The sequence below is a fragment of the Tachypleus tridentatus genome, chromosome 8, assembly GCF_004210375.1.
Source record: "Tachypleus tridentatus isolate NWPU-2018 chromosome 8, ASM421037v1, whole genome shotgun sequence".
Lineage (NCBI taxonomy): Eukaryota > Metazoa > Arthropoda > Merostomata > Xiphosura > Limulidae > Tachypleus > Tachypleus tridentatus.
In genome coordinates this window covers 44,058,014-44,073,981 of record NC_134832.1, presented here as the reverse complement: position 1 = coordinate 44,073,981, position 15,968 = coordinate 44,058,014, and the positions used below count along the sequence as shown (strand labels likewise).

The 15,968-nt window shown below is 28.3% G+C and overlaps 1 protein-coding gene across 5 annotated transcripts in view; it reads right to left on the bottom strand.

Annotated features, from left to right (window-relative positions):
- Positions 1-15,968, bottom strand: part of nompB (intraflagellar transport protein 88-like protein nompB) — a 63,978-nt gene that overhangs the window by 16,932 nt on the left and 31,078 nt on the right. For 4 of the 5 annotated variants that reach the window (XM_076448673.1, XM_076448670.1, XM_076448671.1 and 1 more), the window contains exons 10-19: positions 15,684-15,786; positions 13,352-13,466; positions 11,817-12,051; positions 10,029-10,099; positions 9,765-9,851; positions 7,811-7,910; positions 6,281-6,367; positions 5,593-5,662; positions 4,464-4,580; positions 1,306-1,414 (exon numbers count right to left, since the gene is read on the bottom strand). In XM_076448673.1, the coding sequence (XP_076304788.1) occupies positions 1,306-1,414; positions 4,464-4,580; positions 5,593-5,662; positions 6,281-6,367; positions 7,811-7,910; positions 9,765-9,851; positions 10,029-10,099; positions 11,817-12,051; positions 13,352-13,466; positions 15,684-15,786 (1,094 nt within the window). The remainder of the gene's footprint in view (positions 1-1,305; positions 1,415-4,463; positions 4,581-5,592; positions 5,663-6,280; positions 6,368-7,810; positions 7,911-9,764; positions 9,852-10,028; positions 10,100-11,816; positions 12,052-13,351; positions 13,467-15,683; positions 15,787-15,968) is intronic. The other variant, XM_076448674.1, reaches the window with a different exon arrangement.

The window sequence follows — 15,968 nt, the reverse complement described above, 5'->3', positions numbered from 1 at the left end:
AGGCAAATAATTAAGAAGTCAGAAACGGCAATAAAACAATACAAAACTCTAAAATCTGAAATTGCAAACTATCAGAAAGCAAGAAGAAGAAGTCATGTTTTTTTATATCTAAAGCTTTAGTCAAATAATAGTCAATGCTGGGTAAATATGATCTTATGTGTCATAAGATCAGTAAAATACATGGGATCCCCAATATAAGTCATGATGTATTCCTAGAAAGTGGGATGTATATCTGAAACAATGATAAATAACACAGTTGGACTAAACACTGATTATATTTAATACTTACTAATACTGCAGTAGTTGTAAGGCTTGTATGAGGTGAGCATGATACAAACTTGGTTAAACTGACCAAACATGTGATAGTAGCTTTCCTATGGGAACAAAGCTTGTAACCAAACAAAACTGAAGGCTAGTAACAGTATGCTTTATCAGTGAGTAATTTACATTCTGTAACTATTGGAGAGGTGGTGAATAAATTAAAGAAGAATTGATACTCATAGAAAAACTATCAACTTTCTAATACAAGGAGATGTTTTACAGTATTGCATAAAGAACTTAAAATTGATATACTATTAAAATATGGGTTATTAGCTACAATTTTATGTTATATTTATTGGTATAGCATAAAAATATTTTAATTAAATTTTGCTTTAACCCTCATGACATGCACAGTAAAAGATGCCCATGCAGAAAGGGTTAACACTCTAATAAATAAACAAGGTGACATTGTTTAAAAATACTGGTTAAGCACTACACATGAAAAAGTAGTCAATGACATTGGAATATTCACATTTACAAGTATGTTCAATTACTGTTACAATAGGGTCTGTTTTTCCTGGAAAATACATTTTGCTATAGGAGAAAGTGACAATACAAGTATTAATTCTTTACACATTATGTATCAACAAAAATAAAATCCAATATTAAAATATAAGATGCAGTTCTGAAAATCCAGTTACTAACTGTAGTAGAAAATTGTGAAGTTTTCTTCATCTCTTTCTCTGCATTAATATTTACTCTTAATACGTCTAAATCTTGTAACTTTAACTGTGTGTAAATAACACTTTACAATTAATTTCAAACCAAGTGTGTTATAAAATAACACAGACTTTGCTAAGATTTTTGATATAGCACAAAACGTCTTACATATTATATGGATAATAATCTTTATAATTTCAAATTGCTATCAGTTCTGATTCCTGTAAACAACATTACCATAATTATACAGAGGGTGTGCCACTTCTAACACATGCCTACTTTAAACATAAAATAAAAAATATATAACTGAAAACTAAAGGATACAATACTGCTATTTGATAAACAACTTGAGAATGGTTTCGAACAATAGCATGCAGTTTGTAGAAACAGTCAAGAGAATCTTCATAGTTACTAAGCTTCTTGTATGTTAGTCCTACAAAATTTTGTGAAGATACACATACAGCATTAAAAGCTATAGTATAAATATTTAATATATGCAAATATATGTATGAACTTGTGCATTTTATATTAAGCCTGTCACAAAAGGGTTACTCTGTGTTGAAAACCTCATCAAATAATCCTATTATAATTTAAGAAGAAATTGTTTATTTATTCCTTTCAATTCCTTCTAGACCTGACAAATATGGTTTAATCAACAAGAAATGGTTTGGAATGTGTAAAAAAGAAGTTATTTTTCAAAACATACAGTTCCGATTCTAGCTAAATATAGGTCATTTGCTTGGGGTCACCACTAGAGGTACTGATTTCTTCACTTTCCTCTTTCATTACAAGGTATATGCATACAGTTTATGCACTTTCAATCATAACTGGCATATTTAGGACCATTATTTATATTCATAACTAGTAAACATTAATTCTACAATTTCATTTTGTTTTCAAATCCCATCAACCACTTGAGGAATTTCTTTTTCACATTTTGTTTATATGTACTTTAAAAACAGACAAATTTGTATTAAGTGAAATATTTTTAACTCACATGTCACTTATTGATTTTTTCTTTAAACAACTAAAACAGAAAATAAAATGTTATATAAATGATCAAGCCTAGTGGACATGAATGATTTTATTCTCATGTATGTTCAATCTTTCAATTACCAGTGGCATATTTTAGTTAAAAAACAACTTTCTTAAACCTTTCATCATGTATCAGTACTCAATATCTGTTAGTGTAACACACAAATTTAAAAGTGTGTTACAAATCTACTTAAGGCAAAAGTGGAATATGCAGTCCTGTAACCACTCTTAGTAATATTCAGGAAGTGTTCACTGTCTAGTAAATATAAAAGATGATTTAAGATAAGCCATACTAAAAAAAAAACTCATAAAATACATAATACACTGAATAATGAAATCTACAGTCCAGCCGTCTACTGTACAAACAATCGAGACAAAATGTTGTGCAACAACAATAGCAAAGGCAAAAATGTACAGCAACATTGGTGTTTACCATTACATGTCAAGACAATAATAATGTGTACATACCGTATTTGCAAATGTATAAAATGATCCCACACATAATGTGGAATTTTTTAGCAAATTAAGTGAATTTCTTCGAGGTTTAGTGTATAGGATGACCTCTAGTGTCAAGCAAGTCTAGGATGATACTTTGTAAAGACATTCTTACAAGTTATTTTTAAATTTTGCTAACTTGCACTCTGGGGTAATCGATAAAACCATGTGTTTTTTTATACTCTGCAAAGCTACAGACAGCTCATTGCAAAATAAATTACAAAGTTTCCATCACAGTTGATCTCCTTTTCTACTACCAAAAATACTAAATCTTAATATATAGTTATCTACTATAAAAATGTATTTAAAAAATTAGTGTCCATCACAGAAATCATTTTTAATAATATATTAGCAATACTTTGGTATAACATACGAGATCAATACATTTCAAATAAAAAATGTCTTCATTAATTGTAACTAGCATACAAGGTAAATAACTTCTGTTTAGGAAAAACTGAGACAAATGATTGAATTACAGTAGGTAGCACAATGTCAATACCCTTAATAAAAGAAAGCAAGTAAGGTAAAAGCAACAATGTAGTTTTGGTTAAGTATGCAATTAAATAGAGAGTTATTAATGGAAGTTTAGCTTTGAACCTGTGTATAAGTGGTAAAATCAGGCATTGTTTTATGAGTAAAACATATTATCTTGTTTATCGGCAAATATGATCAGTCAAACAGGATGTTTCATAGAAACAAGAATTCAATAATATTCTGGAAGCAGGAAATTCAGGAAAATAAATTCAACCCAATTGAAACTAAATACCAATTTGATCCAGAAACAAAATGCAAAATTTTAAATACCTGTGATAAAGGTAAAAAAAAACTAGCTAACTTAAAAATTTTAGAAATAAAGAAAAGTGTAAAAACAAATCCAGAAAAAGTTATAAACTTGAACTCCTCCCCATTTGTCTCAAGTTGTTTGTCAAGGTTACTTCTGATGCTTTGGTTAAACTGTATAAACCTGTTTACAAACAACTTGAGCTCCTCCCCATTTGTCTCAAGTTGTTTGTCAAGGTTACTTCTGATGCTTTGGTTAAACTGTATAAACCTGTTTACAAGCAACTTGAACTCCTCCCAATTTGTCTCAAGTTGTTTGTCAAGGTTACTTCTGATGCTTTGGTTAAACTGTATAAACCTGTTTACAAGCAACTTGAACTCCTCCCAATTTGTCTCAAGTTGTTTGTCAAGGTTACTTCTGATGCTTTGGTTAAACTGTATAAACCTGTTTACAAGCAACTTGAACTCCTCCCAATTTGTCTCAAGTTGTTTGTCAAGGTTACTTCTGATGCTTTGGTTAAACTGTATAAACCTGTTTACAAGCAACTTGAACTCCTCCCAATTTGTCTCAAGTTGTTTGTGAAGGTTACTTCTGATGCTTTGGTTAAACTGTATAAACCTGTTTACAAGCAACTTGAACTCCTCCCAATTTGTCTCAAGTTGTTTGTCAAGGTTACTTCTGATGCTTTGGTTAAACTGTATAAACCTGTTTACAAACCATTTCAATCTGAACTTGATGATACTTTTAATGGAATAACCATGATCATTAATAAATGAAGTTCTTGTAAAACATACAGATGTTTTTTAACTTGATTCCATAATAATGGAATTTCACCAAGTACTGACAGTTTCAAGTATCAATTGTATAAAAGTTACTGATCAAACCTAATCAGGTAGAACTATTGCCAGTTTACTTAGTTACAGACTTCCTTTTACATTTTGTACTTCAGTTATTGTGATTCATAAACACATAAGTTTAATTTTCTAAATTGAACTTTCAAACAATTAAACTAATGATTTTTATATACTGGACTGGACACTTATTTCTATATATCCTCGAATGATGTTATGAAACATTAGCAAACCCAATTATTCCATACAGATGAGGCTGAATCATTGCTTATTAAACCTACTTTTGGAAAGTTTGAAACGTAAGACATCTACAAACATACCCAAGTTGTATAAAGCTTCAACACAACTGGCTTCATTAGAAAGAGCTTCTCTGTAATAGTCTCTTGCCTTCTCCAAATCTCCTTCAGAAAAGCAACAATTCCCTTTGTTCACTAAAGCTGGGGAGTTAAAAGTAGCTACATTAATGTAACTTGAAATGAAAGTGCAGAAGTATTACCAAATGCACACAAAAAGAACTTTATACACAAGAATAGTTTAACTCAGAACATACATTAACATATACAATAAAATTCATGCACCTAAACATTTTATCCAAGTCACAAATCTGAATAAATTCAATTACAAAATAAATACTGATCAGATGATAAACAATTCATCTTCTTTGGAATATAAAAATCTTTACACAACTACTTAGTTAAAATTTAAAGGTCTTGAGGTAAATAATTTTAATTTCTGTTTTATTCAAAACTTGGCCTCACATTTAGAATTTAAATCCTACAAACAAAAATGATTAATATGAAAAAATGGAAATAAATGTACTTGTAATTTTAAGCTACTTTCATATCTATATGACCCAAAAAATATTTTAAACAAAATTACCATTTACAGGCTGTTAGTAATGGTTAAACTGACAAATGTTATATGCCATATGAATAAATATAAACACCTAACTATCACTCTTAGACGTTTAGATCCCATACTTGACCATAGCGGAAAATCTCTGAAGTGAAATATCAACCAATGAAACTTATCTTAACAAAACCTGACATGACTTATCAAACCTGAGAAGTGTACAGTACTATAACTTCATTATTACAATGTGAAACATTTTCATACAACTCCATTGTTTTTTAAACATTTTTTTAAGTGAATTACTCGCTAAAAAATAGGAAATATTTTACTACAACCTACAGGCTGCATGTGTAATAATGGGATCAGCTGATTCTGAAAAAGAAATTTTCAGGTATTTTAAATTCAGTGTACATTAATATTAAAACAACTGACCTAAAAGTTGAAAGTCCTGCACTAGTAACTCAAAACAACAACCAAACATTACTGGATCAATAGTTCTTAGATGTTTTCATACTGAAGAAATGAATATTTTTAATATGATCTCATGTGCCATACAACAAGAAGCAAAACACTGTAAAAAGTAAATAAATAAATCACCTCCTGCATTATAGTGATCAGCAATAATAGCATCCTCGGCATACTTGTCAGCTTGTGTTAGGTCATTTTGCTGAAACACAAAGATGCTTAGATAAAATAACTACCATTGCTTTCTCTTTTAAGATATAAACTAAAAACATACATTTGTACATGATTCTGTAAACTTTATATAATTTAAAGATTTTAATAAGACAGTAACTAACAGATAACCATGTGATATTCTCAGGTAAATTGATAACTTTCAGGTATGTATATCAAAATAGGGCTTAAAAAATAAAGAGAGACTGTACTAAACATGTAACAAAGTGAAGAAGAAACAAGGACAAGATAACTGTACCCTTCAGACAGATTATAAATGTACAGGATAGAGGGCTAGTCTTCTAATTTAGAGAGTTAAAGCAGCAGAATATCTGAAAAACATTAATTATTATTATAAGGTCAATTCTCCAAAAGTGTATTTGCCACCCACATCACAACCACTCCATAAGTTAGAATAGGAAAGAAACAGTCTCTATCTAAGATATAGATTTCATTTAGTATTCTTCATTAGAACTACTATTAAAAGAATGAAAAACCAAAAACCAATAGAACAATTAAACCAAATGAACATCTAAATATCTAACAATATGAAAGATTCTATACTTTAAAATAACTTATTCAATAAATAGTTCCAAATAAAAGTGATTACCAGGTAGTATAGGAAAGATAGATTTGTGGCAGCTGTGCTGGCAACCTTGGTTTCTCTCTTCTCAAACAGCTTCAGAGTGTCAATTGCCTTAAAAAGGCATGACAATAAATTTTAAGGTTAAAAATCAATGGATGATTTTATTAGCACATACACAAACAATACATAAATACTTGAATTTTCAAAGTCATAAATCTGTTTCACTATAACAATGCACAAAAAATAACAAGTCACATTATTATTCATCTTACACTTTGTGACTCAGCATTTTGATGCAAAACTAATTTCTTGGAAGCTTTACAGTACTGAGAAATTCAATATTGTCTGAAATAACTTGTCAGATAAAAGCAATAAATGTACCCTCAAAAAGTGAGGAAATGCATTATTTTGTAGTATTATAATATTTAATGACTTCTGAATGCTATATGAGGTATTTATGTCTTTACTTTCAACTCATAATAAATGATTTTGTTGTTTCAACAATACTTCTGTGATAGAATAATGAAATTGTATTTCATTACTTTAGATTCAGAGATAATTATGTTATTAATTATATAATAGCAAGAGATTCTCTCAAATATGTTGGATGTCTATTATAGTATTACACTGACATCATTACACTGCCTCGTTATAACTCTGCACACCAAAGATGCCATAACTTACTCTAACAGCAGTTTTTATACTCACTAAATCTCAAAATACTCTCATTTAAATTATAAGATATAACTACGGTTATTGATCACGTGATATAAAGCTAGATGCAAGAAATAACTTGCAAATGATGACTCGAACAACGAGTCTTTAAAGTGTGAATGTTTCTTGAACTTACTATATGATGATCTTAGTTCACTCTTATTAAAAGCATTTGCCAGGTTTTAATTAGCGGGTACTATGATCAACTGAAACAACACAGTGATCAAAATTACCAGCACTTAAATTTTCTAAAAGTGTTTAAGAGTATGAGCAACAGATGCTGGAACATATTTTACCTTGTGAAATGATGTGCTAAAATATGCTACTGTAGTGTGTGTCACCTGCTATATACAATCATGTGATAAAATACTCTATTGTAACATATCATCTTTTCTGGTGAACCACAGATTTTAAATTTCATGGCACTGAAGTCATAAGTTACCCCAAAAGTTCTTAGTTACAAATATAACATTAAACACAAAACAAATACCTTCACAAATTTATGATCAAATTTGATACTTAGAAAAGAAACACAACTCTTAACTTTCAACTGTGACTTGAAATTTCAGCTTTACATATTTATAAATATCTATGGAGATTTTGTTTTCTTTTTCAAGCTGTAGGTTAGGATTATTTATTCTAAACAGAAGATGAAATTGAAAACTTTATTTACACAAAAAGAAAAGGCATGAAATGCTTTCTAAAAATGTTTTTGCATCAATGACTATAAATATTACCAGGTAGAAAAAGCCCTGTAACTTATTTTTAACATGTTTTCTATAAAACTAGTTCCATTATAAAAGGCAATGACTAAAATTTTATATATATAAAGATGCCAACCTGAGTAAATTCCCTTTTCCTCAAATATGTTACAGCTTTGTTGATTTCCAAGTCATTTGCAAGTTCACTGTACGGAGATGATTTGATTTGGTCCACACACCTAAACAGAAAAGAAACTTAAAACTTTTGTACTTTAATAAACATCTTTAATTTTAATATTAGAAATGAATGACCTTAGAATACAAATTGTTGTTTTCACTTAATTAGACACTCCATGTTTTGCTTTATAGCTTCTTCTGGAGTATTCCACTAAAACACAAATCAAAAGAAACTGTAAAGCAAAGCACTGAAAGTTCAATTAACGAAAAACAAAAGTATCTTGATATTTTAAGGTAATTTATTTTTAGTGTTAAAATGTCTTCTATAGACCAATATGTAATACAAAAATTAAATAATAAGTCTTTAATGACTTTCTAGATAGGAAAGGCACAATATTGTGATGATAATTTGAAAACTTTTTCCTTTGTTGGGTTTGTTCTATTTGTAGCACTCATTTATATTATACAACATTTTCTAAATACCCTGACAGATATTGTTGTTGTATGTGTAAGCACAGGTGATGCTCATAAAATTAACAATATTTTTAACCTACTTCTACATTATTTAAAAAAAGCCAGTTAAATTATAATTGTTTTTGTACATCCTATCTCAGTGAGTGATGTATTACTTTTTTTCCCAAGATGCATGTTTGAAAAGAATGCAATTTTTTTTTTTATTTTAACAATAAACTTATGGAAGAAAGGCAGGAGTATTTAAGTATGTGTTTAAGTGCACTATGGAATATACTGGTGTACAAAACTACTCATGTATTTCCACTGTGATGTGTTGCTTTCCAGGATGAATAAAGTACATGATGGTACAAGCCAGAAAACAAAACCACATAATTAAAATTAAACAGACATGAAAAATTAAATATTTAAGCACAAGAAAACAAAGTTTCACAGGATGCTGTACTCAAAGAACTACTGCTTACATCAATTTCATAATTTTGAAAATTCCATTTTACTGTACATTTACATTTAGCTATAGTTAGCATTAGGGTTAAACAACAAAAACAACAAAAAAACAACAGATAAAATATAAACTTTTACCTTTAAAAAATGTTTGACATTCACCAAGAAGGTCCTAGAGGTAATGCACATTAAATGTGCAAACTTTAAGATGAATAAATGTATTTTTATTCTTAGCAAAAATATCGCCTTTCACTCTGACTTAGTAAAGGCTTTGGAAATTCATGGATAAATCTTTACTACAAAATACTTTACTGTAATTATTTGTATATTTGTGTGAAAACTACCAGGTCAACTTGGATGGATGAAATAGAAGTTTCATTATGAAGCAGCAAATTCCTTTTTACTGACCATGCCCAAAAAAAATTCTTCACAATAAACCTATGAAACAGCTTTGTGACTTTACACAATTCTCCATCAGTTTATAAAAGTCAAAATAGTTAAAAAACTGAGCAAAAGAAAATAGCTTTAAGTAAAACCACAAAGCTGCTTATGTCAGCATTTATTAGGCAGAGTGAATTCATAAACCTTCTTTAAGTTTCCTTACCATGTTTATTGATACAAAATCCAATCTATTTTAGAGACTTATTTGAAAAACATAACAAAATAATCATGTCTCATGCTTAAAGATTTGTTCACAAAACAAACTATAATGATCTGACTGCAACTAATAATGTAATGAAGTAGGATATTAACCTTGAACAGCTCAGAACATTAATTTCTTATGAATGTCTCAAAATAAAATTATCAAAAAAAAAAACAATGTGAGCAACACCTATACATAAGCCACAGGTAGACTTGAAACAGGTTTATTTTGTAATTATATACAGAGTACAGGAGATATTCTATAATTCACACTGATTGATTTAAAACCCATTTATAGAAATATTTTACTACATCTTTTTATATGATACATGAAATTATCACTTTTTGTTCAAACTTACCATTCATACCCTTCAGCAAAAGTACTGGATAAAACTGGTGAAATTAGTTTGGATGCTGTTAAAATAATACATTCTGCTTCTTGAATCCTAATAAACCAAAACATAGTTGATAAGAACAACAAAAAAAAAGTTTCTTAATCAGTATCATAAGAATATTTTAGAGCATTAAAATAATACAGAAATAAGGTTGATAAATAAATACAAATAAAAAAACAGTAAAATAAAACTACCTATAAACAATGTTGCTTTTAAAGTTGTTATTACCTTTTCCTTTCGTACTTTCTAAGAGAATCATTCTTAATGGCCTCCAGTATCAGGTTAGCATGGGGATCATCCTGAAATAATAAAATAATGCTATGCAAAACATGCTGGTCACTATTTAGATAAATATACATGATTTTAAGTGTGGATCACCTACCTGGTAGAAAAGATGAAGCATTTTAAACAATTCCAGAACCAGAACAGTCACAGTTGCTATGTCTCACCTATAAAAGGCTGACTTTAGGCACAGTACGATAAACAGCACACGTTAACTATTTTAACTTTCCCACAGACAGATTGGTGAAGTTACTTCAAGCAAAACATTCCACTACTGGATCAAAAAAATTACAGAAAATAGGCTTGTTGTCAAAACAATGACAAGAACTACAAATTATGCATTTTTTATATAAGAGAAAAATGTATTTAATTTATAAACAAATTTATAATTTGTCATTACAACATGAATAATTAGTTTTGTCAATTTTTTTCCAATTACTGTTTCTAAACCTCAGTTTTCATGGTACAGTGCAGTTGCCTATACCACAGCTTGAGAAAGCTCTTTTCAATTCTTTTCAACTGTAAATAGTTTCAGTTCAGCAAAGATGAGTGTAGAGATTGGAACAAAGTGATAAAGATTTAGCTTCTTGATACATTGTCAAAAGAAAAGTTGTTTGTGAACAACTTCAACTTTAATTACCAATTATGATGACTTTTTTTTACAGCTCACAAAAAGCATGCTTTATCATGTTGTACTTGAACATAGTGAGTTCTATTTCACCTTCGAGGCTGCTGTATTACTTCTTGTTTGTACTATATTGGGCCTAAACTGGAAATAAAATTGTCATCATAAATGAAAAAAGTATAAATAAATACAACACTGGATATATTTATAACTTATTATGTATAAATTATAAGTATTATATATATATATAACTTATTAAATATATTAAATGAAATCTTCTGATTAAAAAGAAACATAGTCTTCTTATAATTTGGATTTGGTAAAAAGATATTTGTTATTGCATACTAGTGATTGCAAACAAAGTAAAACTATGCAGTATTTTTCTAATTAAAATGAATTTATGGTTTTATAAAATAAAAACTTTATAGTAAATAAGAAAGCTAATAATTTTTATTTATCATTAGCTAACATCTTCAAAAGATAAGCATCTTAATTGTTTCTTAACACTTCTGTTATGGACTTGGTCAAACCTGTGGAGTTCATGACCTTAAATTGACTGTTATAGTTTTAAAATTTAAAAAAAAAGTATTAAAGTGATAAATAACAACTGTTCATAGTCAAATATCTGGGACAACTCTACTGTAAAGTATGCAAAGACTTAGCTAGCAGAAAAGTTGAACTGTAAATCACTGGTAACAAAAAAGATAAAAGACAATTTATAGAGTATTTTATGACCTTATTCTTAGGAGGACATCAAAATACAAAGTCTTTATTGTGAAAGTAAACAAAAAATACAAAACTTTTTGCACTTTGAACAAATAAACAAAATATTAAAAACAGTTTGTTTTTTAACTTCAGGGACAGTTATTTGTAAGTTTAAAATTGTAGCATTGTAAAGTAAGATTTAATTGACATACATTATCAACTATAAAATCAACACTTCCTAGAAATTTTTACTCTTACACATGCACCACATGTATTTTAAGAGTACTTGTGTTTTTAGGTAAAATAATAACAGTTTAATTTTCACATTAGTACAATGGTAAATATTTAGGTTATTTAAATAATACACATTTTGATCAAAAATAATAAACTTATTATCACATTACCAAAGTTGTTGTGTATTTATCATCATCATCCACATATTCCAGAGGAATTTCCAGCAATTTCTGAAAACTTCGTTTCATTTTCTCCCGATCTCCAAGAGAATAGTGACAGAGAATAAGATGCAATGCAGTTTGAAAATCAGCTTTTTCAGCCATGATGTATTCAAAGGATGTAATGGCATCAGTAAACTGACCCAGCTTAACAAATGCCAATCCTATGTTTTTCATTATCTTTATCCTAAGACAAAGGAAAGCCTCAATGAATATATGATGGGAAAAAGAAAACAGATGATAAAATATTTATTTACGTTAAACCTACAGCATAATTCATCAAGGTTTGTGAATTTTGTTTCAAAAATTAATCAGTGCATTTTTTTTTCCAAAAACTAACTGTGAATGAATTTAGTATAACAAATGTTAAATTTTATTGGCTTGTTTTAGATATTTGTGCAAAGAAACACAAGGGCTATTTGCACCAGTCATCAATGATTGAAACCTCTTGGACTATTCTAATTGAATAATAGAATTTGATTTCACTCTCATGATGATACCAATGCTGTAACTTGTAGAGTAAAAACATGCAAACCATGGACCGTCAAATCCATAGTCTGGCACATTAATCACAAAGTCACACCTACAAATGTATTTTTTTTATTACCCTAACACAGCTCTAATTAATTTATCTTAATCACTATGAAATTGTACACTAAAACATAACTAAGATGAACTCAGCATTTTCACAAATGTGTTTTGTTGTGTTTGATTATTCCAAACAATAAAAAAAAAACTAAAAAATGACTACAATAGGTTTAAATTCTCACAAAATTAACAGACGTGCAATTTTACTTTAAAGCAATCATAAATTTATATTTGTATTTAAATACAAAAATATTTTATTATCCCATATTGTTAACTGGCTAACATATTGTAATAATCTTGTTCTTTCATTTGTAGGTATTTTAAAATTGTCTGCTGAAAATAATTCAAAGTGCAGTCTACATAAATGATAATGATGTACATCATTTTCCTAGCTTGAACATTTGGGTAACTTGTATGATGCTAACTGCTCCACACTGACATAAAAATCAACTTACTTGTGCAAACTGATTCAATATTCATGACTTAAATAATTCACTTAAAATGAAAACACAGTGACTAATTTATTTTACTAGCTAGTGATAAATCTCTATTTCTTAACTATCTTCATGGCACTTCATTGACTCTTGTATTTACAATCTATAAATTACTTGAATTACTATAAAATACGATGGTAAGTCTTTAAAACATTTTTTGTACATATCATTTAACCTGTTGAACCTAACTTCAACTTTATGACCCACAGCCCTTGGTAGCTAACAATCAAATTACAAGATTGAAATATAGTTTATAATGATATGTTTTAGAAAACTGTTCACACCATACAGAAAATTATTCAAATAATGTATTTACAACTTATCATTTGATCTTCATAAAAATTGTAACAAAGTTATGTACTCATACAATTAATCTGAGTTTATACATTTAATCTAAAAACTCACCTTAGATCTTTGTGAGTTGTAGGAACTTGGTCCAAAGCCATTCGATAAAACTTGATAGCCTTTGGATAACTTCCCATTTGAAAGTAGATATTCCCAATATTAACCTTTAGCCGTCCTAATTATAAAACAACATCTGATACTTATATTTAAAAGTTACACATAACATAAAGATCATATCAAATTATGTATATAATTATGATAATTAAAAAATATATGCACATGCTAGTACAAAGAATAAAAAATACATGCATTCATTTCCAACTTCATCTAAACATTTTCAGTGAAAACTACTAAAAATTAAAATTGGACAATTTTCCATGCTGCAACATTGTTTACTTATCTTACCCAAGAGTGGACATAGTTTTTCAATCTGACTACAAGTATTATGATTTCATAATGAATACATTACAAGTGTTTGTAAGCTGTTATTAAAGTGAATTTATTTTGTTAAAAGTTCATTTTACACAGTTACATATAGTATTTCTCCCTGTATGTAAGATAAAACCTGACAATAACATGCAAAACAAGAAATTATGAATTTTTATTTCTTTGTACTGGAGATTTAATCAATGCTCTAAGGACCTAAAGTAACAAATATCACATCTTAAAGAAATACTAGATCAATCAAATTACAATTTCCATGCATTTTTCTTGATACTTGAATAAATAATACATGTAAAGAAGGTTATTAGTTACAACATTTTTCAGGTATTTGGGAACTACATCATTTTTTAAAATTTATAATTGGCAAAACAATTTTTTTAAGTAATTGATATTTGTTTCACAAGAAGAAGAAGAAAAGTGCAGGTAATATTTATATTTTAATAATATTGGTGTTACATTTTTTTCCAATTTTTGGATGATTCAGTTTTAGAACTGGTAGTAGAGGATTACTATATCCATAAAATGTACATGTATAAAAAAATTTTATCCTTTCCAATTGGTAATATAAACATGACAATTTATTATTTTTTATGTTGCTAAAGATTTTTTTCTTTCTTTAGCCAACATGTAAGACAAAACATATATCCACATGTATAACTTTGACATATGTGAGCTAACTTTATAGAGAACAAAATACACTTGTTTTCAATTTAAGAGTATTGCTTCTAAAGTAATTTACTTGCATTTTCTATTTAACTCTCTAGCTACATGTTCAGTCAGTTCAACCTAAAAATTGACCCTAAACTGACCTTTAGTTTCCATACTATAAATTCCAATTTGTTTTGTGTATCTTCAAAAATTTTCCAAGCTTTAAATAAGCCTTAAGAGTCATTTGTTTAAAAAAAAAAATTTAAAGAAGTATTTCCACTAAAATTTTCTCTTTGAATATATGGAGTCACATTTTTTTTACTACTGTGGGTGTAAAATGATTTTTCATGCTAAGATTAAAAATACTTTTCTTTAACCTAAAAATCTCAAATTTTATTTGCATAATCTGTAAAACCTCATAAATAAATTCCACTAATGAATACTTTACATGCTTCTCAGATGGGAAGTAAAAATATTAAAAATAAGATAACTAGAGATCAAATATCTGAATATCATACTAGGAAAAATTGAATTTTTTTTTCAAATACTGTCTTATAAAAATAAGAACTTAAAGCTTATACAATATTAATACCTGGATCATTCACTATGATTCTATGCCAAGTATATTTGAATGCCATGATAAGAAGGTAACTTAATTACAGTAAACCCTCATCACATGCACATAACAGAATGCTTGTAGCAAGAGTGTTAATAAAAGAAACAACAAATAAATAATGAAAAAACATCTGACAAGGATTGAAAATTTAATGGTTCATTTTTTGTAACTTTACTCAACAAGTAGAAATGAGTTAAAATTATGTTTCAGAATTAGTGCCTCTCTCAAATTTCACAGTTAATATTAACTGATTTGTATGATTTCAGTCTGTTTGTCCTTTCCTGAAGATATTATTTCTTTCTAAGATGTATCCACTTAATTATTTAACATATATAAAGTTCTTGAAGCAGCTCCAAAGGTAATACTGCATTTATGTTTTGGGTTTCATTTGTCATCTCTGAATGTGAAACATTATCATATACAATATTTAAAGTATAAATATATTCAATGTATTAATTATTCACAACTGTTAAAAAATAGAACACTTTTGATAGTAATACACAGTAAAACTGACAATATTTTAAAACTCTTGGCCCAATACAGGATTTTAATAAAACCATAAATAACATTTCACTTTTATCTGTTGTAAACTTCTTATAATGAGGCTTTTCACATACAACAACAGTGAAATATCACATGCATTATCTAATATTGGATTATTACACACCACAAAGATCTCTTTACCTGCATTAGAAAACTGTCTATTTTTCACTATCAACTGATAGGTGTTTAAAGCTTCTGTGTTCATTTCATTGGCAGCATACTGGATAGCTAAGTTGAAAAGCACCTATAAATACAATAACATCAACTAATTTAAGTACAAACTATTTTATAGACATCTTTAAAAGAAGTACAGTTAGGATGTCTGGTGTAATAATGTACATTGGAAAATATCTTGATAGATGAATATGAATACATTATAGAAATAATGAAAGACTAACATGTTCACGAAATATCTTATCTTCATGA